The sequence below is a fragment of the Callithrix jacchus genome, chromosome 18, assembly GCF_049354715.1.
Source record: "Callithrix jacchus isolate 240 chromosome 18, calJac240_pri, whole genome shotgun sequence".
NCBI classification, from domain to species: Eukaryota; Metazoa; Chordata; class Mammalia; order Primates; family Cebidae; genus Callithrix; species Callithrix jacchus.
Genome location: NC_133519.1, coordinates 11,060,095 through 11,085,879, shown reverse-complemented (window position 1 = coordinate 11,085,879; position 25,785 = coordinate 11,060,095). Strand labels below are relative to the sequence as shown.

The 25,785-nt window shown below is 48.4% G+C and overlaps 3 protein-coding genes across 5 annotated transcripts; 2 read left to right on the top strand and 1 right to left on the bottom strand.

Moving 5' to 3' along the window:
- The first annotated feature begins 950 nt into the window (after window positions 1-950).
- Window positions 951-14,055, top strand: VPS72 (vacuolar protein sorting 72 homolog). The gene is made up of 6 exons (XM_002759908.7): window positions 951-1,143; window positions 7,323-7,475; window positions 7,650-7,764; window positions 8,483-8,659; window positions 11,758-11,902; window positions 13,489-14,055. The coding sequence occupies exons 1-6, from the start codon at window positions 1,027-1,029 to the stop codon at window positions 13,874-13,876; spliced, it is 1,095 nt and encodes a 364-aa protein (XP_002759954.1). The 5' UTR covers window positions 951-1,026; the 3' UTR covers window positions 13,877-14,055.
- A 500-nt stretch (window positions 14,056-14,555) lies between these two features.
- TMOD4 (tropomodulin 4) lies at window positions 14,556-20,048 on the top strand. 3 transcript variants are annotated; one of them, XM_008984334.3, is made up of 10 exons: window positions 14,556-14,585; window positions 15,629-15,793; window positions 15,999-16,155; window positions 16,473-16,589; window positions 17,725-17,814; window positions 18,309-18,439; window positions 18,528-18,635; window positions 19,001-19,144; window positions 19,398-19,542; window positions 19,932-20,048. In XM_008984334.3, exons 2-10 carry the CDS (start codon window positions 15,671-15,673, stop codon window positions 19,952-19,954), a joined length of 1,038 nt encoding a protein of 345 aa, XP_008982582.1. In that variant the 5' UTR covers window positions 14,556-14,585; window positions 15,629-15,670; the 3' UTR covers window positions 19,955-20,048. The 3 variants fall into 3 exon arrangements, with proteins under 3 accessions (XP_008982582.1, XP_002759952.1, XP_078211730.1); XM_002759906.5 differs by having other exon boundaries at window positions 14,561-14,613; XM_078355604.1 differs by having other exon boundaries at window positions 14,561-15,793.
- Window positions 20,049-20,574: 526 nt separating this feature from the next.
- On the bottom strand, window positions 20,575-25,637 carry SCNM1 (sodium channel modifier 1). Its single transcript, XM_002759904.6, has 7 exons — window positions 25,525-25,637; window positions 25,188-25,258; window positions 24,244-24,332; window positions 24,046-24,143; window positions 23,852-23,940; window positions 21,393-21,587; window positions 20,575-20,727 (listed from the first exon to the last, which is right to left on the bottom strand). The coding sequence occupies exons 1-7, from the start codon at window positions 25,573-25,575 to the stop codon at window positions 20,628-20,630; spliced, it is 693 nt and encodes a 230-aa protein (XP_002759950.3). The 5' UTR covers window positions 25,576-25,637; the 3' UTR covers window positions 20,575-20,627.
- Between the last annotated feature and the right edge of the window lie 148 nt (window positions 25,638-25,785).

Here is a 25,785-nt window from a genome sequence, read left to right as displayed (position 1 = left end):
GGTCAAAACTCCCTTGCTGATCAGTAGTGGGATCGTGCTGCACTCCAGCCTGGACAACATAGCAAGACCCCATCTCTTAAAAAATAAATAAATATAAATATAAAATAGGCCGGGTGCGGTGGTTCACACTTGTCATCCCAGCACTTTGGGAGTCCGAGGAGGGTGGATCACCTGAGGTCAGGAGTTCGAGACCAGCCTGGCCAACATAGTGAAATCCTGTCTCTACTAAACATGCAAAAATTAGCCGGGCGTGGTGGCGGGCGCCTGTAATCCCAGCTACTAGGGAGGCTGAGACAGGAGAATTGCTGGAACCGGGGATGTGGAGGTTGCAGTGAGCCAAGATCACGCCACCAAACTCTGCCTGGGAAACAGAGAGAGACTCGACATCAAAAAATAATAATAATGACAAACAGACACAAGAACAGAAATGAGAAAATACCGCATGTTCTCACTCATAGGCGGGTGTTGAACAATGAGAACACATGGACACAGGGAGGGGAGCACTACACACTGGGGTCTGTTGTGGGGAATAGGGGAGGGACGGCGGGGGATAGGGAGTTGGGGAGAGATAGCATAGGGAGAAATGCCAGATATAGGTGAAGGGAAGGAAGGCAGCAAATCACACTGCCACGTGTGTAACTATGCAACTATCTTGCATGTTCTTCACATGTACTCCAAAACCTAAAATGCAATTTAAAAAAAGAAAAATAAATAATAAAATAAATAAAATGTGTTGACTTAGGGTTGTGGGGGGCCATTGTGTCACCAAGTGGACTCATTGAGCAAGGCAGATTATTGGGTGCTAAGGCAAGCGGCTTGGAGGCTCCGCACAGGCATAGGACAGGCTGAAGAGTAAAGAGGATTTAGAGGCAGAGACTAGAAATCTCTCGACACTCTGCTACTTCTGCCTGTAAACGCCCAACTTCCGCCGCTGGCGGCCACCCGCAGGTAGTGGTGTTGAGCGTCGAGCTTCCAGAACCGCGCTGTTGAGGGGTCGCAGGTGGCCGCGAGGTCTAAGTAGACGGTATGAGTTTGGCTGGAGGCCGGGCCCCCCGGAAGACCGCTGGGAACCGGCTTTCGGGGCTTCTGGAGGCAGAGGAAGAAGATGAGTTCTACCAGACGACTTATGGGGGTTTCACAGAGGCAAGATCCGGGCCTGGGAAAAGGGAGGGGAGGAAGCGAAGAGGAGCCCTGAAGGACGCAACCCGGGATAAAGAAGAGGGCGGGGAGTAGAGAGGAGCTCTGGGAGCTGATATTCGAGATGGCTGGGTGAATCGGAGTGTGTGGGTGGGGGCGGGGGAGCGGATAGTTTGTGGAGGCCTAGAAGGGAGAGCTCTGGATGGGGTCAAAGGGGCCTGGGAGGGAGAAGCTCTCAGGAGGCACTATGGAGAACGGCGGAAACCTGCCGTGTACTTCTCTGGTTGCATCTCCCACTGTCCTACTGACGTCCAGCATATGCGAGGCACACGCAGTAGTCAGCTGCTCGGTGTGTACTCGTTGGCCTACTGCTGGGTTATTCATCGGAGACACGGGAAGGAACTGCTCCAAAGGTAGAGGAGCTTAGCCCACTCCTTTTTCAGCTTCAAGTCTCAGTGTACATGTTTTCTCCGAAAGATAACCCTTCCTTGACTATCCTGACAAGTGTCCCCATTTATTACCTTCACAGGACATAGTTCAGCTTGTAATTAGATTTGGTTTGCTTACTTGCTTATACTTTTCTATTGCGTTGTAAACTCTATAAAGTTAGAGACGGTCTGTTTTATTCAACATTATGCGTGAGGTGTCCGGACTGGGCTGCCACTTGCTGAATTTTTATTAGTTGAATCTACCTATTTATTAAATGTGTTGAGAACCCAGAGCATGCCATTGGTGATAGGTTGTGTTAGGCTCTGTTTTCTAGGGAAACAGAATATTAAAAACACTGTTCTGTCCTTACATACTCGATACCCCAGTGGGGTAACTGGCTGGGTTAACAGTCAGTTAAAATACTGTGTGATAGGCCTGTCGCGGTGGTTCACGCCTGTAATCTCAGCACTTTGGGAGGCCGAGGCGGGCGGATCACCTGAGGTCAGGAGATCTCGACCAGCCTGACCAACATGGTGAAACCCCATCTCTACTAAAAATAAAAAAATTAGCTGGGCATGGTGGCACGCACCTGTAATCCCAGCTACTTGGGAAACTGAGGCTGGAGAATCACTTGAACCCAGAAGGCAGAGGTTGCAGTGATCGGGGATCATGCCATTGCACTCCGGCCTGGGTGACAAGAATGAAACTCCATCTCAAAAAATAAATAAATAATAAATAGCCGGGCTCGGTGGCTCACGCCTGTAATCCCAGCACTTTGGGAGGCCGAGGTGGGTGGATCACGAGGTCAAGAGATTGAGACCATCCTGGTCAACATGGTGAAACCCCGTCTCTACTAAAAATACAAAAAACTAGCTGGGCACGGTGGCGCATGCCTGTAGTCCCAGCTACTCAGGAGGCTGAGGTAAGAGAATTGCCTGAACCCAGGAGGCAGAGGTTGCGGTGAGCCGAGATCTCACCATTGCACTCCAGCCTGGGTAACAATAGCAAAACTCCGTCTCAAATAAATAAATAAATAATAAATAAAGTTTAAAAAAAGTCTGGGTGTGGGTGGCTCACACTTGTAATCCCAGCACTTTGGGAGGCCGAGGTGGGCGGATCACCTGAGGTCAGGAGTTCTCGACCATCCTGACCAACATGGTGAAACCCCGTATCTACTAAAAATACAAAAATTAGCTGGATGTGGTGGTATGTGCCTGTAGTCCCAGCTACTTGGGAGGCTGAGGCAGGAGAATTGCTTGAACCCTGGAGGCAGAGGTTGCAGTGAGCTGAGATTGTGCCACTGCACTCCAGCCTGGCACCTGGTGACAGAGTGAGAGACTGTGTGTCAAAAAAAAAATACTGTGTGATAAGGACTAAAACAAGGGGTAAGATAGAGTGCAAAGGTAATACATGTGAGCCAAAGTTTTTAATCAGGATAGGCATCCCTGGAGAGATGATGTTTAAGCTGAGGAGTTTGAAAAGTAGGCCTTGGCTTGGTGAAAAGCAGGAGGAGAAAGGTTAGTCCACAGAGCAGGTTGGGTAGAGTAGGTAAAGTTGAGATCTTTGTCTGGGACCTGCAAGTCTACTCTCATCCTCCAGAGCATGAAGGAGACTAAATATTGATAAGCCTGGAGGGAGTAGGCATGGGCCACATCATTGGCGGCCTTGTGAGCCATGTTAAGGAGTTTTGCTCTTCATCCAGAGGACTGAGATGAGTCATCAGAGTTCCATGATGAAATTTGTTCCTTAGAAAGATTACTTATGGCTGGGCGAGGTGCCTCATGCCTGTAATCCCAGCACTTTGGGAGGCTGAGGTGGGCAGATCACCTGACGTTGGGAGTTAGAGACCAGTCTGACCAACACGGAGAAACCCCGTCTCTACTAAAGATATAAAATTAGCTGGGTGTGGTGGTACATGCATGTAATCCCAGCTACTCAGGAGGCTGAGGCAGAATCACTTGAACCTGGGAGGCTGAAGTTGTGAACGGAGATCGCACCACTGCACTCCAGCCTGGGCAACAAGAGCAAAACTTCATCTAAAAAAAAATAAATAAATAAAGATTACTTACTTTGTAATGAGAATGGCTAGAAGGGGGCATGGTGGTAAAGAAACAGAACCCACAGAATTTAGGGGCCCATCGCGATGGCTCATGCCTGTAATCCCAGCACTTTGGGAGTCCAGGATGGGCAGATCACGATGTCAAGAGTTGGAGACCAGCCTGACCAACCTGGTGAAACTCTGTCTTTACTAAAAATACAAAAAAATAAACTGGATGTTGTGGCACGTGCCTGTAATACCAGCTACTCAGGAAGCTGAGGCAGGAGAATCACTTGAACTTGGGAGGCGTAGGTTTCATTGAGCCAAGATCACGCCACTGCACTCCAGCCCAGGTGACAGAGCGAGACTGTGTCTCAAAAAAAAAAAAAAAAAAAAGCACCCACAGAACTTGACTGACGGAGTCATTACCAACACAGCACTAACCAACTAGTTTAAAATAGAACTTTCTCATCCCTCCTCTAAGGCCATTTTCCTATTTCTGTCATTTTACGAGTCGTTATTTAATATGTACCCTTCATGCTTCCAAAAAGGATTTAAGGAGGCTTACAGATAAACAAAAGTAGGAACAGTAAAAATAGAGACAGATCAGAAGTAATTGTACCAGGAACCTCTGCTAAAATGGTAATAACAATTAACACTAAATTTAGCTGTGAGCTTCCTGGTAGCCAAACCTGTATTTCTTTTTTTATTGAGAAAGAAGCATGTAAGTTCTTCAAGAGAGACAAACTTATTCAGCCTTAAATCCTAGGGAGCATTATCATTATATCCTTATAAAAGATGTATAAAAAATAACGGTTTTCATAGATGATGTACAAACATTTTCTTATCTAGTGACGTCTATTAATGACTCAGTAAAAGCCAAAGGAATGGTAGCAAGTCCTTAATTTAGTGGAAGTATTTTGATTGGCACTGAGCTTGTGTGGTTGATCTGCTACCCTCTGGTGTTACGGATTAATACCAGGTTAGAGCTGAGGGGATTAATGTGTTCCTAGGCTGTCTTTTACAAACATCACTTGGGAGGAAGTGATGGTCATCAGTGCAGAATTGAACTCTGGCTGGCTTGGAGTGTCAACGTCTGTGTTATTTGCTTGCTTTGGCATCATGTGTACCAAGAGGAGCCCATTAGTCTGCATCACTGATTGAAGAGCCACATGTGTGAGATGTCACCCAGCTTTCAAGTGGCTTTTTTCCCTTTCTTTTCTGATAATGGCTGCCATTCTAGCCCTAACCGGTATCACCTCAGGTCTAGGCTGTACTTCACGTTCTCTACTCCAGGCCATCTAACTACCTCCAGAGCTTTCTGAAGTACCCCTTGTGCATGCTGTTACCCCTTCCCAAATCTTCAGTAATGGCTCTCCATTACCCAGAGTAGCAGTGCTCAGCTGTTTTCTGTCCCAGCACACCTAAAGAACGTGTTTCTCTCAGGAACTTTAGTTTACCTCAACAGTCATTGTCAATGCTAGGACAAATAAGGAGATGGAGGGGATTGAGAATCACTGGCCTTCAGGTTAAATTTGTGTTTATTAGCCTGACATTTAAGTTTCTCCATAAATGGAATGCAACTTTCTTTTCAAATCATATAGTCCTACAGGGCAATTGGTGTTGGAAGAAGGCAGTGCTGGAGCCAAACGCAGTTGGCTAACAAGTTCCTTGACAGAGAGAAGTTTTATTTGGGTCTAAATCCTTATTCCATAAACATGCTATACACATTACCATTTCTGCACCTTCGTTTCTGCTATTTCATCTGCCCATGATTCCTTCTTCCCTCTTGGCTGTGTAAATTCTAACAGTGTTTTTTTTTGAGACGGAGTTTTGCTCTTGTTGCCCAGGCTGGAGTGCAATGGCACGATCTCGGTTCACCTCAACCTCCACCTCCTGGGTTCAAGCAATTCTCCTGCCTCAGCCTCCCGAGTAGCTGGGAATACAGGCACGCACCACCATGCCCAGCTAATTTTTTTTTATTTTTAGTAGAGACCTAACAGTGTTTTAAACCAGAGTTTAAGTCCTCTTCCTCATTTTTTTTTTTTTTTGAGATCACCCTATTGCCCAGGCTGGAGTGCAGTGGCATCATCTCAGCCCACTGCAACCTCTGCCTCCTGGGTTCATGTGATTCTTCTGCCTCAGCCTCCCAAGTAGCTGGGACTATAGGTGTGTGCCACCAGGCCTGGCTAATTTTTGTATTTTTAGTAGAGATGGGTTTTCCCCATGTTGGCTAGGCTGGTCTCAAACTCCTGACCTCAGGTCATCCACCTGCCTTGGCCTCCCAAAGTGCTGGAATTACAGGCATGAGCCACTGTGCCTGGCCCTCTTGATGTGTTAAGAGTCTAAAGCACAGTTCAGCAAACTACAGCCTTCAGGCCAATGCCGATCCACTGTTTTAATCTGGTCCTTTACCGAAAAAGTTTCCTGACCCCTGGTCTAAAGAATGAAAGCCTAAACTTAGACCTTCTTATACCAACAGTCCATAGCAAGTGTGCCACTTCCTTTTAAGATTACGTCCCCAAGGCTGGGTATGGTGGCTTACGCCTGTAGTCCCAACACTGAGAGGCACAATGGGTAGACCACCTGAGGTCTGGAGTTCAGGACCAGCCTGACCAACATGGTGAAACCCCATCTCTACTAAAAATACAAAATTAGCTGTGGTGCGCATGCCTGTAATTCCACATACTTGGGAGGCTGAGGCAGGAGAATCACTTGAACTTGGGAGATGGAAGTTGCAATGAACTGAGGTCTCAACATTGTACCCCAGCCTGTGCAACAAGAGTGAAACTCCATCTTAAAAAAAAAAAGTTTATGTTCCTGCCAGGTGTGATGGCTCATGCCTGTAATCTGAGCACTTTTGGAGGCTGAAGTGAGAGGATTGCTTGTGGCCAGGAATTTGAAACTAACCTGGGCAGCATAGCCAGATCCCACCTCTTTTTTAACATAATAAAAAAAATAAGATTATGGGCCTGATGCAGTGGCTCAGGCCTGTAATCCTAGCACTTTGAGAGGCTGAGGCAGGCAGATAACTTGAACTCAGGAGTTCAAGACCAGCTTGGGCAACATGCAAGACCCCTATCTTTTTTTTCTTTTGAGACACAGTCTCACTCTGTCACCCAGACTGGAATGCAGTATGGCACGATCTTGGCTCACTGCCTCCTCTGCCTCCCAGATTCAAGCGATCCTCGTGCCTCAACCTCCCAAGTAGCTGGGATTACAGGCACGTAACACCACACCTGGCTAATTTTTGTATATTTAGTAGAGACAGGGTTTCACCATGTTAGCCAGGCTGGTCTTGAACTCCTGGCCTCAAGTGATCTGCCTGCTTTGGCCTCCCAAAGTGTTGGGATTACAGGCATGAGCAACCACGCCTGGCAGAGACCCCTATCTCAAAAAAAAAAAAAAAAAAGTAAGATTATGTTCTTCCCTTCACTATACTGTAAGCCTCTGAAGGTAAAGATCAAACCATATCCTTTTGTTCACCAGTACTTAACACGGTGCCATGTAGGTAAAGGGCTATCAATTAACGTTGGAAGGAGGTAGTGCTGAAGCCAAAGTCCGTCAGTTTGAAAGTTTTCACGTCTGAGGAAACTGAAGGGCTGGATTAGGAAGGACAGTACGGCAACCCTTAATCAAGAAAGTTGAGAGACTCTTCCTCCTAAAGGGGTGTCAAGGCTTCCATTTCCAGCCAACCCTCACCTCCCTGTGTACTTAGGAATCCGGAGATGATGAGTATCAAGGGGACCAGTCAGACACGGAGGACGAAGTGGACTCTGACTTTGACATTGATGAAGGGGATGAGCCATCCAGTGATGGAGAAGCAGAAGAGCCGAGGAGGAAGCGCCGAGTAGTCACCAAGGCCTATAAGGTACAGGGGAGTCCTAGTTTTCTTGGATTTCCTCAATTCCTGTTCCCTCTTTCATCGGGTGTCAGTACTCCTTACACCACTTCCATTTCTGGCAGTGCTAGTTTTCTCATTGAGATCCTCATATTTCTCCTTATCTCTTCTCTTCCCTGGTATCTAATTCCAATCTGTCCTCAGGAGCCTCTCAAGAGTTTAAGGCCTAGAAAGGCCAACACCCCGGCCGGTAGCTCTCAGAAGGCCCGAGAAGAGAAGGCTCTACTGCCACTGGAACTGCAGGATGACGGATCTGACAGTGAGTAGGGATGTTTGGGTCAACTGGCAGAATTGGAATATGATGATCAACTATCATATCAGTGTTAAATATTCTGATGTTGCCGGGCGCAGTGGCTCACGTCTATAATCCCAGCACTTTGGGAGGCTGAGGCAAGGCGGATCACCTGAGATCCGGAGTTTGAGACCAGCCTGGCCAATATGGTGAAACCCTGTCTTTACTAAAAAATACAAAAATTAGCCAGGTGTGGTTGCAGGTGGCAGGCCCCTGTAATCCCAGCTACTTAGGAGGCTGACGCAGGCGAATCACTTGAACGCGGGAAGCAGAGGTTACAGTGAGCCAAGACCATGCCATTGCGCTCCAGCCTCAGCAGTAAGAGCGAAACTCCATGTCAAAAATAATAATAAAAAGAAAAAAAATTACTGATGTTGATAACTTACTATGGATAGGAAAATCCTCATTCTTAGGAAATACACACTGAGATATTTAGGGATAAAGGCCATGATGTATACAACTTTAGTTATCTAACTTAGATCATTCAGAAAAAAACTACACATACAAAATGAAAAAGGGACAAAATGGTATTAACAGGTGATGGGGGGTAGAAGACACATGAGTATTCCTTGTACTATTCTTGTGACTTTGTAGGTTTGAAATTATTTCCAAACACAAAATTTAAAAATAAATAAGTAAAGTAGTGGACATGAAATCAAAGATTTCTTATCTCACTCTCTTCCAGGTCGGAAGTCTATGCGTCAGTCTACAGCCGAGCATACACGACAAACGTTCCTTCGGGTACAGGAGAGGCAGGGCCAGTCAAGACGGCGAAAGGGGCCCCACTGCGAGCGGCCGCTAACCCAGGAGGAGCTGCTCAGAGAGGCCAAGATCACAGAAGAGCTTAATTTACGTTCACTGGGTCAGTCTGTGGTTTCAGAAAAAGTGGGTAGAGGGGCTGAGGGGCATGAGAAAAACTATGAGACCTGGAGGACCAAAGGACTGGAGAAATGGACATTTGGGATAAAGGAATCAGAAGTAAGAAATGGGGGAGAGTAGGTGATTAAGACTGTAGGTAAATTACTTAACCTATTCATATTTTGCTTTTCTTGTTTCTAAAATGGGGCGTACACCAAATGACTCAGGAGGCTGAAGCAGGATTGCTTGAGGCCAGGATTTCATAACCAGCCTGGACAACACAGTGAGACCCCCATCTCTTAAAGAAAAAAAGGGGGGCCGGGTACGGTGGCTCACGCCTGTAATCGCAGCACTTTGAGAGGCCGAGGTGGGCAGATTACCTGTGGTTAGGAGTTCGAGACCAGCCTGGTCAACATGGTGAAACACCATCTCTATTAAACATACAAAAAAATTAGCTGGGTATGGTAGTGTGCACATCTAGTCCTGGCTACTCTGGAGGCTGAGACAGAAGAATCACTTGAACCCAGGAGGTGGAGGTAGCAGTGAGTGGAGATCACACCACTGAACTCCAGCCTGGGTAACAGAGTGAGACTCGAAAAAAAATAAAGTGACGTGGAAAAGAGGGTTGTTAGAGATGCGGTGATATACTGGGTATGGAGTGTTGAAGGGGCTACCCATGTGCACTTCGAAGTCACCAGGGTGACCTAAGATGATAGGAATTGTGGTAGAGGGAAAGAGTAGAAACCACTGCCAAAGTCTTCAGTGAGTGAGGGAGTGACCATGACTAGGAAGGAGAGAAGTTAATCTAGACTCTTAGCTCAGGTCTCAAAAGAGAAGGCAGATTCTTTGGTAGGCAGAAGAGTAGTGATCCAAAAGCTGCAGGGTGAGGCCCAGTAGGTCATAGGTATATCCTGCGGGGAAGTAAGAGAATGAGCAGCCTCCACCAGAGGTCTGCAGAGAGGAGTGGTGGCCTTAGTGAATGACCAGGTTTCTGGTAAGGCAAGTCATATGAAGGAATGCTGAGTGAGGAGCTGAGGATATAGATGAGTTGGCTGATTATAGAGCTTGAGTTGCAGAGGGTGTTGGCAAGTGTTGGAAAGCAGAGGGTTTGGAAGATTGGCGCAAGGGGGAGAAAGCAGTATTATCAAACAGTTCAAGCAGGAGAGGTTCAGTCATTGGAAGGGTTTCCAGAGTACTCTTTTTTTTTTTGAGACGGAGTTTTGCTCTGTCACCCACGCTGGAGTGCAGTGGCATGATCTTGGCTCATTGCAACTCCTGCCTCAGTCCCCCGAGTAGCTGGGATTACAGGCGCAAGCCACTATACCCAGCTCATTTTTGTATTTTTAGTAGAGGTGGGATCTTACCATGTTGGCCAGGTTGGTCTTGAACTCCTGACCTCAGGTGATCTGTTTGCCTTGGCTTCCCAAAGTGCTAGAATTACAGGCGTGAGCCACGGCTCCCAGCCTCCAGAGTGCTCTCTTATGGTAAGACTTTAGAGAATTGTGTTCATAGCAACCATATTTAAGGACACAGAAATTTGGAGTTCATTCAGAGGAAAGGGACAAGGAATATTTTGATTCTTTTTTTTTTTAACTCATTAAAAAAAATTTTTTTTCTTTTTTTTTTTTTGAGACAGAGTCTCGCTCTGTCACCAGGCTGGAGTACAGCGGCGCTATCTCAGCTCACTGCAACCTTCACCTCCTGGGTTCAAGCTATTCTCCTGCCTCAGCCTCCTGAGTAGCTGAGACTATAGGCGCACGCCACCATGCCCGGCTAATTTTTTATATTTTTGGTAGAGATGGGGTTTTACCATGTGGGCCAGGATGGTCTCAATCTCCTGACTTCATGATCCGTCCACCTTGGCCTCCCAAAGTGCTAGGATTACAGGCATGAGCCACAGTGCCCAGCTCTTTTTATTTTTATTTTATTTTTTAAATTTTTTCTATCTTAATACCTTTGACTATGTTTTATTTTTATTTTTAGAATTATTTTTTATTTTGGAGACAGAGTTTCACTCTTGTTGCTCAGGCTTGAGTGCAATTGCACAATCTTGCTTTAACCTCTGCCTCCCAGGTTCAAGCAATTCTTTTGCTTCAGCTTCCCAAGTAGCCGGGATTATAGGCATGCGCCACCATGCCCGGCTAGTTTTTGTATTTTTAGCAGAGATGGGGTTTCACCATGTTGGTCAGGCTGGTCTCAAACTCCTGACCTCAGCTGATCCACCCACCTTCGCCTTCCAAAGTGCTGGGATTACAGGTGTGAGCCACTGTACTCGGCCTTGATTCATTTATTCATTAACAAATATTTAATGAGTGCTGTAATGTGCAGAATGCTGTATCACCCTGAAAATATTTAGGCAATATGAGTTATAGTCACTGCCCTTAAGGAGGAGACATATATTACCAACAGCGAATTGCCATAGAGCAGTGTCACAGAGGCCAGGCAGGTAACATAAAGTGTGCAGCCAGCCAGAGGGATGGTGAACTGGAGAGGAGAGGCTGAAAGCAGGAAGTTACTCAGCTTGGCTAATTGTTCCTTTATGAGAATGCAGACCCAGGGTTGCCAGATTTTCTTGTTGTTTAAGAGCAACCAGAAACCTCTATATTTAAATATAATTTCCTACTTTATTTTTTTTGGAGACACGGTCTCACTTTGTTGCTCAGGCTGGAGTGCAGTCATGCCATTTCAGCTCACTGCAGCCTCTGCCTCCCAGTCTCAAGCGATCCTTCCACCTTGGCCTCCCAAGCAGCTGGGATTACAGGCATGTGCCAGCACACCCAGCTGTGGGAGTGAATTGACAGGGCATTTGTAGAGGAGAATTTGGTATCTAGGAAAGCAAAGAAACTCCTCTTCAAGGGGTACCTTCCAACTGTGAGGTACTACAGAGGGCCCAGGTGTGCTTAAGAAATGAGGAGAGAGGATTACAAGAAAACTTATAAAATGGGAGGTGCCAGAGGGCCTTAGGGGACTTCCATAGTTATCTCTGGTAGTTGGCAGTGACTAGATAGACAGGAAGATAATTGAGAGATCGTGGGGCAGAACTGGGATGTGGGAAAAAGGGGCATTCTGATCATCCTCTTATTCCTTCCTTTGACCCTAAAGAGACATATGAGCGGCTCGAGGCTGACAAAAAGAAGCAGGTTCATAAGAAGCGGAAGTGCCCTGGGCCCATAATCACCTATCATTCAGTGACAGTGCCACTTGTTGGAGAGCCGGGCCTCAAGGAAGAAAATGTCGACATAGAAGGGTGAGTGAATCTCAAGAGAAAAGAGATTGCGTGTTCAGCTCATGTTCTCATGGCCCCATTCGGCTTGCTTTTCTCACATAGCTCTCCTTAATACTTGGAGATTTCTTTCAGATTCCTCACTCCCTTCAGCTCATTTCTTTTCTTTTTCTTTTTTTCGAGATAGAGTCTCTCCCTGTTGCCCAGGCTGGAGTGCAATGGCATAATCTCGGCTCACTGCAACCTCCACTTCCTGGGTTCAAGTGATTCTCCTGCCTCAGCCTCCTGAGTAGTAACTGGGATTATAGGCGCGCGCCACCACGCTTGGCTAATTTTTGTATTTTTAGTAGAGTCAGTTAATCAGGCTGGTCTCAAACGCCTGACTTTGTGATCCTCCCCCTTGGCCTCCCAAAGTGCTGGGATTACAGGCATGAGCCACTGTGCCTGGACTTTTTTTAAGACAGGGTGTCGCTCTGTTGCCCAGGCTGGAGTGCAGTGGTGCTGACTACAACCTCCACCTCCTGGGGTCAAGCAATCCTCCCACCTTAGCCTCCCAAGTAGCTGGGAGTACAGACACACACCACCACACCCGGCTAATTTTGTATTTTTTGTGGAGATGGGGTTTCTCTGTGTCACCCAGACTCCTGAGCTAAAGCAGTCCTCCCACCTCAGCTTACTAAAGTGCTGGGATTATGGGTGTGAGCCACTGCGTCCAGCCCAGTTTAGTTCTCTCTTTCTTTTTTTTTTATTTTAGATTGTCTCTGGAGAATATACCAAGTAACAGTTTAGTTCTTTCTTATTCCTTTTTTTTTTTTTTTTGAGACGGAGTTTCGCTCGTTACCCAGGCTGGAGTGCAATGGCGCGATCTCGGCTCACTGCAACCTCCGCCTCCTGGGTTCAGGCAATTCTCCTGCCTCAGCCTCCTGAGTAGCCGGGATTACAGGCACACGCCACCATGCCCAGCTAATTTTTTGTATTTTTAGTAGAGACGGGGTTTCACAATGAGGATGGTCTCGATCTCTTGACCTCGTGATCCACCCTCCTCGGCCTCCCAAAGTGCTGGGATTATAGGCGTGAGCCACTGTGCCCGGCCTCTTATTCCCTTTTCTTTTAGCTTCTCTCTTCTGTTTCCTATTTTTCCTTCTAGCTTAGCTTTCTTTTTCCATCTATGACTTAGGAGGTTCCTCAGAATGTTCCCAGCACCCTGCGTCCTTTGTCTCTTTCCTAGTCTCTCTGATTTCTTTCTTTTTTTTTTTCGAGATGGAGTCTCACTCTGTCACCTAGGCTGGAATGCAATGGTGCAATCTTGGCTCACTCCAGCCTCCGCCTCCCAGGTTCAAGTGATTCTCCTGCCTCAGCCTCCTGAGTTGCTGGAATTACAGGCGCCTGCCACCGCCGCCACGCTCAGCTAATTTTAGTATTTTTAGTAGACATGGAGTTTCACCATGTTGGTCAGGCTGGTCTTGAACTCCTGACCTTATCATCCGCCTGCCTCCCAAAGTGCTGAGATTACAGGCATGAGCCTCCACGCCCAGTCTGATTTCCTCCTTGCTATATCTGTTGTCTTCTCTTCTCAGCTCTTTGTGTGTTTTTTTGTCTTTTGTCTTCAGACTTGATCCTGCTCCCTCGGCATCTACATTGACTCCCCATGCTGGGCCTGGACCTGTCAACCCCCCTGCTCGCTGCTCACGTACCTTCATCACTTTTAGTGATGATGCAACTTTCGAGGAATGGTTCCCTCAAGGGCGGCCCCCAAAAGTCCCTGTTCGGGAGGTCTGTCCAGTGACCCATCGTCCAGCCCTATACCGGGACCCCGTTACAGACATACCCTATGCCACTGCTCGAGCCTTCAAGATCATTCGTGAGGCCTACAAGAAGTACATTACTGCCCACGGACTGCCACCCACTGCCTCAGCCCTGGGTCCTGGCCCACCACCTCCTGAGCCTCTCCCTGGCTCTGGGCCCCGAGCCTTGCGCCAGAAAATTATCATTAAATGAAGAGGTGTCTAGTCCTCAGAAACTTCTTCCCTGCTCTGATTGGAGCTCTTGCTGTTTCCTTTCCTCTCCCTGTTTCTCCCCTTTGTCACCTCCGATCTTTGCCCAATGTTTTTCTCTATTTCTTTCTCCTTTTCCTGTAGTTCATCCAGGTTTTTTAATCTAATAAATATAGAAAGATCCCTTTTGGCTGGTGTCCAGTCTAGGGTTGGGAGAAAGAGGTATTTGTGAATACCTGAATATATTGGGTCTTTCTATTTATTCAGTAGCATTTATTATGAGCTGTCCTTTCTAAATTGTATTCATTCTTCCAACTAAATTATAAACACCTGAAAATTACACACCAAAACACAACCTTATATTGACCTTTATATCACTTCACACTCACTGTTTTGAATATAGCAGGCACCAAATAAGGAGGAACTGCCATTTGAACTCAGGATTCTATTTGAACTCTGATGTCTAGGACTGGGGCTTGTATGAAGGGAAGTAGAGGAGGTGCCATGGCTGTCAATGGCCACTAGAGGCTCTCAGGGCTGGGCAGGGTATGGGGGCTGTGTATATGTGATCTCCCACTACCCCCCACCTGGCCAGAGCTAAAATAATAAAATGCTGAGCTCACTGTTCCCCCACCCTCTCCCCCGGCACTGGGCTCCTGCTGCTGCTGGGACAGTGCTCTAGTAGAACAGACCGACCTACTGACACGGGGGAGGTGAGAAGGGAGGTGGCCACCAGGACTGGTAGGTGGGGAAGACCGGGGGCTTATGGATGAGAGCCCGGTGGGAGATGGGAGGAGAAGAGTGGCTCCTACGGGGAATGATGTGGAGTGTGTCCCTGTCTCTGCCACTCTGTGTTTCTGCCACTGTGCCGTCCTACCCCTTAACTGTGTGGTGTACGTTGTTGATGTGAATGTCTCACATACTTTCCAGATCTGTCATGTTCAGCATGGTGTGTATGTGTCGCTCCTGTGTGTGGCTCACATTGTACAAGATTGTGCATGTTTAATATTCCCAGAGTTTTTAAAGAAACTTTACCCCATTTACACCCATTGCTCTGGTGTCACCTTCCTGTCCAAAGCAAGGGACAGATTATGGGGACTCAGTCCCTCCTCCAGAGGCCTTAGTACCCTTCCCCCAATCTGGAAGTCCTCCGGCTGCTCTGAGCCCTTGCTTTCCCTTAGGATTTCAAATTTTAGCAAACACAGAAAGTGAAATCTTGATTCCCCCACAATAAAAGGGGAATGAGGATGGGGTAAGACAGTCTTTTCCCCTGTTCCCCATTTTCCTTGCTTTATCCAGTTTAGGGAAAAGGCTGGATTAGGAGGAGAGGAGGAATTTCCCTGAAGCTCTCTATTCCCCCTGCCCCTTGCCCCCTTTCAATAGGAACTGGGCAAGGGACCAGCTGTGTTGGCAGAGCTTCCAGCAGCTGTGCTAGGGCGAAGTCCCTGACAAGTGAGGTTAGAGCGGAAAGGTGCTGCCATGATTTCTCTTCCCATGTCATACCGTGGGAAGACAAACCCAGCTTAGATGTCTGGGATCCCCATCCAGGGTAGCTGGAAGCTTGGGAAGCAGAAAGAAAGAGACTCTAGTTCTAACTCAGAACAAGCTAATCTTCCCCCAACTTCCCATCTTCAACTGGATTTCTAATCTCCAAGAAATCCAGTTCAATGTTCTGCCCCCTGGCTGGTCTCTTCGTGTCCCTGCTGTATCTCTGTTCATCTTACCATTGTCCATCCTTTTGTCCCATATTCCCCAGGCTCTGTGAGTGCCACACAGTGGGGAGGGGGTGAGGGCCACCATGTCATCATATCAGAAGGAACTGGAGAAATACAGAGACATAGATGAAGATGAGATCCTAAGGACCTTGAGCCCCGAGGAGCTAGAGCAGCTGGACTGCGAGCTGCAGGAGATGGACCCTGAGGTAGGGGCTCCAGCACAGGGAACCAGGGGCTGTCCCAGGCATTTGGGAAGGGTGTTGGGCTCTGGGTGGCTGAGAATAGGGTTTGCTACAGGACCTAGAGTCCTAAGAAGGCCCGGGGAAAGGTGTCTAGAGATGTTTTAGGGAGCCCTTGCAATACCTAGGTCAGAGGGGAGGTCTGACTTGCTCCCCAAAACTCATCCCTAAGAACATGCTCCTGCCAGCTGGACTAAGACAACGTGACCAGACAAAGAAGAGCCCAACGGGGCCACTGGATCGAGACGCCCTTTTGCAGTACTTGGAGCAGCAGGCACTAGAAGTCAAAGAGCGTGATGACTTGGTGCCCTTCACAGGCGAGAAGAAGGGTATGAGGACCCTGACACCCATGCCTGGTAGAACCCAAGTGGCTGTGCTGTCTCTCACATGCCCCTCCAGCTTCCCTCTCACCTTCCGGCTCCTAGCTGCCTAGGGACTCAGAGGCCCTGGCACTTACATGGCAGCTTGCACTCTTCAGTTCTTGAGAAATCAGGGGACTCAGGAGTACTGAGCTTATAGAGGATTCAGGCTTTCCAGTGTCCCCTTGTGACCCAGCATTCTACCTCCCGGAGAAGAAAAGGAACCTGGAGGCCAGGATCTTGGGAGACATTAACTCTACCTGAACCATCCTTCGTCTCCCCATCAGGGAAACCTTATATTCAGCCCAAGAGGGAAATTCCAGCAGAGGAGCAGATTACCCTGGAGCCTGAGCTGGAGGAGGCACTGGCAAATGCCACAGATGCTGAAATGTGTGACATTGCAGGTGGGTAGCTGTGGGAAGTTGAGGGTGGGAGGATCAGGGGCAGATGGATCCTAGCCATGACATGAGACTAGTGAGGAAAGCCCTCAACCAGAATGCATGCATGTCTTAAGAAAGCCTCAAGCAGTGGTTTCAAGCTTTTATTTGTGTATACATTTATTCATTTTAAAATTTAATAACACTCAAGAGCAATTTTATAGGGGTTGTAAGAGCAAATAAAAGTGGAACCATTGGGTTGGGTGCGGCGGCTCACGCTTGTAACTCCAGCACTTTGGGAGGCCGAGGCGGGTGGATTGCCTGAGGTCAAGAGATTGAGACCAGCCTGGGCAACACAGTGAAACCCCGTCTCTACTGAAATACAAAAAATTAGCTGGGCACGGTGGTGCGCGCCTGTAGCCTGTAGTCCCAACTACTCGGGAGGCTGAGGCAGGAGAATTGCCTGAACCCAGGAGGTGGAGGTTGGAGTGAGCCAAAATCACACCACTGTACTCCGGCCTGGCCGACAGAGCGAGACTCCGTCTCAAAAAAAAAAAAAAAAAAAAAAGTGGAACCATCCTGGCTGAAAGCAGGAGGGAGTCTGCAGACTTCCTTTCCCTCTAGTGGCTCATAAGGGACTTTCCATTAGTCCTGTCTCAATGTTTTAGGAACTACAGTCTTAAGAATTTTATGGAGGCCAGGCACGGTGGCTCATGCCTGTAATCCCAGCACTTTGGGAGGCCAAGGCCGGTGGATCACGAGGTCAAGAGATTGAGACCATCCTGGGCCACACAGTGAAACCCCTTCTCTACTAAAAATACAAAAAATTAGCTGGGCGTGGTGGCGTGTGCCTGTAATCCCAGCTACTCAGGAGGCTGCGGCAGGAGAATCCCTTGAACCCAGGAGGCGGAGGTTGCGGTGAGCCGAGATCGCGCCATAGCACTCCAGTCTGGGTAACAAGAGCGAAACTCCGTCTCAAAAAAAAACAAAATAAAATAAGTTTATGGAAAGGACCCCTGGAGCTAAGAGAGGCTGGGGAACTTCTTTGGAAAAGTGTAAGTAGTCAGGCTTTAAAAATGCAGCAGATTCAGAATGAGGTAGGAGGCAGGCTTGGAACAGGTCCCTTTTCACTCCCTGTGACCCCTCTGCTTACCCTCTCCAGCAATTCTGGACATGTACACACTGATGAGCAACAAGCAATACTATGATGCTCTCTGCAGCGGAGAAATCTGCAACACTGAAGGCATTAGCAGTGAGTGTTTTGGGGAGCATGGTCCTCAGGGCTCTGGGCAGGTAGTCCTAGTGTCTGGGAGAAGGTAGAAAAGGGTGAAACTGATAATTCCGAGAGAGTACATGCTGCATGAGTGATAAGAAAACCAGTGGGGTGCCAGGCATGGTGGCTTATGCCTGTCATCTCAGCATTTAGGGAGGCTGAGGTGGGTGGATCACTCGAGGTCAGGAGTTCAAAACCAGCCTGGCCAAAATGGTGAAACCCTTTCTCTATTAAAATACAAAAATTTGCCAGGTACACGCCTGTAGTACCAGATATTATACTTGGGAGGCTGAGGCACAAGAATCGGTTGAACCTGAGAGGTTGAAGCTGTTGTGAGCTGAGATTGTGCCACTGCAATCCAGCCTGGGTGGATGGAGCAAGACTCCATCTCAAAAGAGAGAAAAAAAGAAAAGAAAACCAATGGGGAGGAGATTATGGGGAACATGTTGGGGTTCCCCTCCTGCTCTCACTAGGTGTGGTACAGCCTGACAAGTATAAGCCAGTGCCGGATGAACCCCCAAATCCCACAAACATTGAGGAGATGCTAAAGAGGGTCCGAAGCAATGACAAGGAGCTGGAGGAGGTGAACCTCAACAATATACAGGTATTTGACTCCCATCCTCCAAACCAGAATGCCAGATACCTGCTGACACCCGAGCCCCTTAGCCCACCATCCTGTTCCCCTCTGGTAGGACATCCCGATAGCCATGCTAAGCGAGCTGTGCGAGGCAATGAAGACAAATACCTATGTGCGGAGCTTCAGTCTGGTAGCCACGAGGAGTGGTGACCCCATCGCCAATGTAAGGCTAGTTGGCATCCCCAGCCCTCTCCCCACATCTCCCAGGCACCCCTTGCGGGACTCATCAAGGGTGTTGCTAGGGAGTGCTATTCTCATCAGCCTTCTTAGGGCAGCCCTCAGGGAGACTCCTACCCTCAGTGCCATGGCTCATAACTCTCAACCTCTCTAAAAGCCCCAGTCTCTCTAACAGCACATGAATCTCCCTACTTTCCACTGCTATCCCCCTTGCTTTCTGTATCCCTGTAGCCCCATTTACAGCTCAAGGACTCTTCTCAGAGTTTGTGTTTCCCTCTTGCTCCTGTTCTTTCTCTCCTCAGTCATCTGTGACACTGTTCCCTAATCCTAACCCAAGTCCCTACTACCCAGGCAGTGGCTGACATGTTGCGTGAGAATCGTAGCCTCCAGAGCCTAAACATCGAATCCAACTTCATTAGCAGCACAGGACTCATGGCTGTGCTGAAGGCAGTTCGGGAAAATGCCACACTCACTGAGCTCCGTGTAGACAATCAGGTCAGTATTCCCTTCCCCTGATGCTAGCATTCAGTCTCACTGAGTTTCCACACCGAGGCAGCCACTGAGGCAGCTATCTTTTTTCATCTCGTTTGAATTCTCTTCATTGTCTGCATGAGGGAAGCCAAGTCAGCATCTCTCTTCACCTACTGTGGAGAAACAAGCCTCTTTGACTTCCCAAAGGGATCTGTGGTCTGGGATGGTAAACAGCCCAGAGAGGGTGACTGTCAGCTTTTGCCTGTCCCTCCCCCAGCGCCAGTGGCCGGGTGATGCGGTGGAGATGGAGATGGCCACCGTGCTAGAGCAGTGTCCCTCCATTGTCCGCTTCGGCTACCACTTCACGCAACAGGGTCCACGTGCTCGGGCAGCCCAGGCCATGACCCGAAACAATGAACTACGTGAGTAACTGCAGACACGATGTGTGGGGTGGGCGGGGAAGTGCAGAAATGGGCGGGTCCTCCTGAAAGCAGACCTAAAGACTAACAGCCCAGGGTGCTTCCAAAGAGGTATTCACATGCAAAGTTCAAATCTCAACAGTGATCAGAAAGGAGACAGAAAACTCCACCTAGAGGGAGAAAGAATGCTAGAGATAGGAATACATGTTTAGAGGTATCATCATTTCGTTTGTGGTGTGGTTTGGTTTGTTTTGTTTATGTGGGATGGGCCTGTAAGGTGGCCTAAGACACTACCAATTTATAAGTTTGGCTAAGGGATTGGAAAGGAGAAGAGTCTTTGCAGAAAGCAGGAGCTGGAACCAACACTTAGGGTTAATCTTCCTGCTTTACAGGTCGCCAGCAAAAGAAGAGATAACACTGCATTTCCCTTTGCCAACCAGAGCTGGGAGCACTGGACACTTAAATCCTCATCTGTCCTCCTTTCCTGTAAATAAAAGCCCTTCTGTCCATTTTGCCTGCCTCCTTCCTTGGGCTTTCGGTGGGAATCTTGGCGCTAACCCCCAAGGGTTACTGCCAATTCACCAGGGGATTATTTATACTCTGGGGATCATCAGGCAGGGAAGTTCAGGTTACCAGTAGGAGGTGGGGGAGCTCCCTCCCTTGGTGTTCCCCATAACCTTGCCAATGCCTTTAGACTCTTCTACATTCTCAGGGTACTTAGCCTCAGCCCTGTTTCCAGATGTGGCCAGGTGCCCCCGGTGCCTACCCACAGTCTTCATGTGATTTGAAGGGGAAAGGACTTTAAATGGTAGTGGAGAAGGAGGCAGACAACATGAAGGGCAAAGACCTCTTTTAGACAGTCTTATTAATAGGGCACCGGGCTGACGCAGCTGACGCCTGGCATGGCTTTGGTAGAAGATGGGGGAGGGGTTAGAAGTATGGAGAGCTGTGTACATTGCAGGAAAGCAATAGCCAGAATGAGAATGAACAGATCTGAAATCCTGAGATCCGACAAGAAACCAGACTTCAGGAAAGTTAAGTTCTCAGCACCCCCTGCAGTTTATTTGTGAATGAATGGGAAAAGGCTGTCAGTCCAAGGGGTAATCAGGTGGTTCCTCCTCATCAGAGTCAAACTCAACATTTTCATCTTTTACCCATCGACCTCTTCCATCTGGGATCCATCCAGAGCTGAAAAGATCAGAGAAAATGGCATTGATCAGGAAAGAGGCTCATTAAGAAGTCAGTGGTGAGCTCACACCTGTAATCCCAGCACTTTGGGGGGCTGAGGTGGGTGGCTCACCTGAGGTCAGGAGTTCGACCAGCCTGACCAACATGGTGAAACCCTGTCTCTAGCAAAATAGTTAGTGGTGAGAAAAAAATTGAGAGTCATGTAAGTTGGGTGGCTAAAACAAAATGGAACCAAAGATAAAAAACAAAAATAGAAGTAAAAAAAAAAAAAAAGACTAGGCCGGGTGCGGTGGCTCATGCCTATAATCCCAGCACTTTGGGAGGCTGAGACGGGTGGATCACGAGGTCAAGAGATCGAGACCATCCTGGTCAACATGGTGAAACCCCGTCCCTACTAAAAATACAAAAATTAGCTGGGCATGGTGGTGCGCGCCTGTAATCCCAGCTACTCGGGAGGCTGAGGCAGGAGAATTGCCTGAACCCAGGAGGTGGAGGTTGCAGTGAGCCGAGATCGTGCCATTGCACTCCAGTCTGGGTAACAACAGCGAAACTCCGTCTCAAAAAAAAAAAAAGACCAAAAATAAGAAAAATTAAATTGAATACCTTTGAAAAATAGACGGTCAGAGAGAAAAGAAAATCTGAGGAAACTGATTGGGCACACTCACCTTCGAAGGGTGAGATAATGGTTCAGGGCTCGTCTTCTTGTGGGGCTCACAGGTGCAGGGGCTGAGACAGTTGCTGACTCCTCGGCCTGTGGGCCAGCCCCAGGCTCAGGTTCCCTACTGATCTTCCCACTTTGGAGTTCGACCTCTGAGGGTGGCATAGGGGAAAGGGAGACAGAGGGACCAGGGGCTTCTGGTCTAGGTAGAGAAGAACAGTCTGTAAAAGCAGTAAGGCTGAAAGGGCCAACTCTCCTATGACTCCCAACCGCTTAAAACTGTGCTTCTTAAACTGTATGACTCTATTTCTCAAGATATTAATAAGTTCTGCCTACAAAGGATTTTAGAATCATGAATTTGAGAAAGGCTAGCATAAACATTTTTAGGTTTTTTTTTTTTGAGACAGAGTTTTGCTCTTATTGCCCAGGCTGGAGTACAACAGCGCAATCTCAGCTCTTCGCAACCTCCGCCTCCTGGGTTCAAGCAATTCTCCTGCCTCAGCCTCCCAAGTTGCTGGGATTACAGCTATGTGCCACCATGCCCAGCTAATTTTGTATTTTTAATAGAGATGGGGTTTCTCCATTTTGGTCAGGCTGGTCTCAAACTCCTGACCTCATTTTTAAAATATACTTAAAATATACTGTTATTGGGCCGGGTGTGGTGGCTCAAGCCTGTAATCCCAGCACTTTGGGAGGCCGAAGCGGGTGGATCACGAGGTCAAGAGATCGAGACCATCCTGGTCAACATGGTGAAACCCCATCTCTACTAAAAATACAAAAAATTAGTTGGGCATGGTGGTGCGTGCCTGTAATCCCAGCTACTCAGGAGGCTGAGGCAGGAGAATTGCCTGAACCCAGGAAGCGGAGGTTGCGGTGAGCCGAGATCGCGCCATTGCACTCCACCCTGGGTAACAAGAGTGAAACTCCGTCTCAAAAAAAAAAAAAAAAAAACTTACTATTCTTCAAGTAGAATTACAAAGTGCCATTTCCCAAACTTTATTTAAAAATCACAAAATTCGGCTGGGCACGGTGGCGCACGCCTGCAATCCCAGCACTTTGGGAAGCTGAGGTGGGCAGATCACAAGGTCAAGAGATTGAGACCATCCTGGTCAAGATGGTGAAACCTTATCTCTACTAAAAATACAGAAAATTAGCCGGGCATGGTGGCAAGCACCTGTAATTCCAGCTACTCCAGAGGCTGAGGCAGGAGAATCACTTGAATCCAGGTGATGGAGGTTGCAGTGAGCCAAGACTATGCCACTGCACTCCAGAGTGAGACTCCATCTCAAAAAAAAAAACAAAAACACATCCTCCCTCCCTCTCCCCCTTTCTTTCTTTCTTTCTTTCTTTCTTTCTTTCTTTCTTTCTCTCTTCTCTTCTCCTCTCTCTCTCTCTCTCTCTCTCTTTTTTTTCTTTCGAGTGTTACTCTGTCACGCAGGCTGGAGTGCAGTGGCATGATCTCAGCTCACTGCAACCTCCAACTCCTGGGTTCAAGCAATTCTCCTCTCTCACCCTCCCGACAGGTTCAGGCAATTCTCCTGTCTCACCCTCCTGAGTAGTTGGGACTACAGGTGCCCACCACCATGCCTGGCTAATTTTCTGTATTTTTAGTAGAGACAGGGTTTCATCATGTTAGCCAGGATGGTCTCGATCTCCTGACCTTGTGATCTACCCGCCTCAGCCTCCCAAAGTGCTGGGATTACAGGCAAGAGCCACCACACCCAGCCCCCACCATTTTTTTTTTTAAGACGGAGTCTCACTCTGTCACCCAGGCTGGAGTGAAGTGGCATGATCTCGGCTCACTGCAACCTCTGCCTCCCAGGTTCAAGCGATTCTCCTGTCTCAGCCTCCCGAGTAGCTGGGGATTACAGGCACACGTCACACACCCAGCTAATTTTTTATATTTTTGGTAGAGATGGGGTTTCACCATGTTGGCCAGTCTGGTCTTGAACTCCTGACCTCAAGTGATCCACCTGCCTCGGCCTCCCAAAGTGCTGGGATAACAGGCATGAGCCACTGTGCCTGGCCAAAATTCTCCTTTTCTTGAAACACTAAGTAACATCTCCGGAATACCAGTGTTCCTTAGAATACACATTGGAGAACTTTTTTTTTTGAGACGGAGTTTAGCTCTTGTTACCCAGGCTGGAGTGCAATGGCGCGATCTCGGCTCACCGCAACCTCCGCCTCCTGGGTTCAGGCAATTCTCCTGCCTCAGCCTCCTGAGTAGCTGGGATTACAGGCACACGCCACCATGCCCAGCTAACTTTTTGTATTTTTAGTAGAGACCGGGTTTCACCATGTTGACCATGATGGTCTCGATCTCTTGACCTCATGATCCACCCGCCTCGGCCTCCCAAAGTGCTGGGATTACAGGCTTGAGCCACGCGCCTGGCCTCACATTGGAGAACTTTTAGAGCCATCTTTCTCCTTCTGAGCCTTCCGACCTCTGGCTTTCCCCTCCCATACCTGTACTTCCGGCGGCAGCAACTGTTATAGTCGGGGGCTCTGTGCAGAGCACTCTGGGTGATAAGTCGTGTCTGGGTTAGCAGAGGAGCCTGATAAGGAGATGGGAGACAGAGTCAGAGGCTTCAGCCCTCTTCCCTTCCAGCCTGGTGTGTGCAGCAGGGTCTTGACTAGAATACACTCTCCATTCTGATTACCTCAGCTTTGGTTTCTTCCCTTCTCAATTCATTCTGATGTCTTGGATTCTGCTTCCTCTCCTTTCCTGGCTGCTTCTTGCCATAGAAAAGCTGCAAGCCTGAGGAGAAAGGGAAACAAGACTAAAAGCATAGCACCAAGAGCGGTGTGCAGAAATTTCGAGGGTTTATTCCCCATACCCTGTCTTTCCCCAAACTTACTGGATAGATGTTTCTTGCCTGCTCGGTGGGCAGTCAGCATAGCCAGGGTGTCCAGTACTGGTCGATGGGGGCAGATGGCACAAGCAAAACTGAGCAGGGGGAGAGAAGAGGATAATTGGTCCAGGGGAAGAGGGTGGGGCCAGTCCCTACAGTAAGTCCCACCCTGTCCTAGCAGTCCTTTCCAAAGCCCAACTCCAGGTCATCCAATCCCCACTTCTTCCGATCCTCACTTCCGGCCAAGGAATCCTAGATACTCCTGCTGTCCTGATTAATAACAAAAGTTTGGGGCCGGGCGCCGTGGCTCATGCTTATAATCCCAGCCCTTTGGGAGGCCGAGGCGGGTGGATCACGAGGTCAAGAGTTCGAGACCATCCTGGTCAACATGGTGAAACCCCGTCTCTACTAAAAATACAAAAAAATTAGCTGGGCATGGTGGCACGTGCCTGTAATCCCAGCTACTCAGGAGGCTGAGGCAGGAGAATTGGCTGAACCCAGGAGGCGGAGGTTGCGGTGAGCCGAGATTGCGCCATTGCACTCCAGCCTGGGTAACAAGAGCGAAACTCCGTCTCAAAAGAAAAAAAAAATTAGCTGGGCATGATGGTGCGTGCCTGTAGTCCCAGCTACTCGGGAGGCTGAGGCAGGAGAATTGCTTGAACCCAGAAGGCGGAGGTTGCGGTGAGCCGAGTTCGTGCCATTGCACTCCAGTCTGGGTAACAACAGCGAAACTCCGTCTCAATCAATCAATCAATCAATCAATAAAGTTTGTTGAAGCCGGGCATGGTCGCGCCCGCCTGTAATCCCAGCTACTCGCGACGCTGAGGAAGCAAGATCACTTGAGCCCTAGAGTTTGAGGACAGCCTGGGCAACACAGAGAGACCTCTATCTTTTGTTTGTTGAGCCTCTAACCATAGAACCCTCAGGCTTGGGCCACTCCTCGCTCTTACCGTCCATCCCGAAGCATCAGCGCCTCATCCTCTGGGATGTAACTGGCTAGCAGATCCCCGACTCTTCTTTTCTGCAGGGAGAAGGGGAAAAAATCCGGACGGCATCAGCAGATAGGAGAAACGGATGGAAGTGAAATGAGAGAAATGAGGAGTCAAATGGAATAAGGACCCTGGGGAGAATAGTGATCATAGACCGAAAAAGGTGTCACTACCCAGCTCTAAGTCGCCTCTTTCTCTCCCGCACCCCCGAGCTGTTGCCAGTGCAACAAAACAAAGCTCCTTCCCAACCTTCAGAGAGCGACTGAAGCTGCCCTGGATCCTCTCTGCTCACGCTTACTTTGAGAACATTGAGTTGACTCCAATCGTCTCCTTCCCTCTTGAAAGACATCACGACTGTGAGTCCCAGAAATGATAAATTCTCTTGTTCCGGTTTCTCAACTCCTCCAGGCCACCGTAGCAAGAGTGGGACAACTCTTTCTCTGTTTTCAGTCTCTTCCTGTCGGCCTCCGTACTTCCGGGGATGCGCTTCCACACAGGCTTTGCGCGTCCGGAAATCTACTCGCTGGTGCACGGAGGGAACTGCATTTCCTATGGTGCC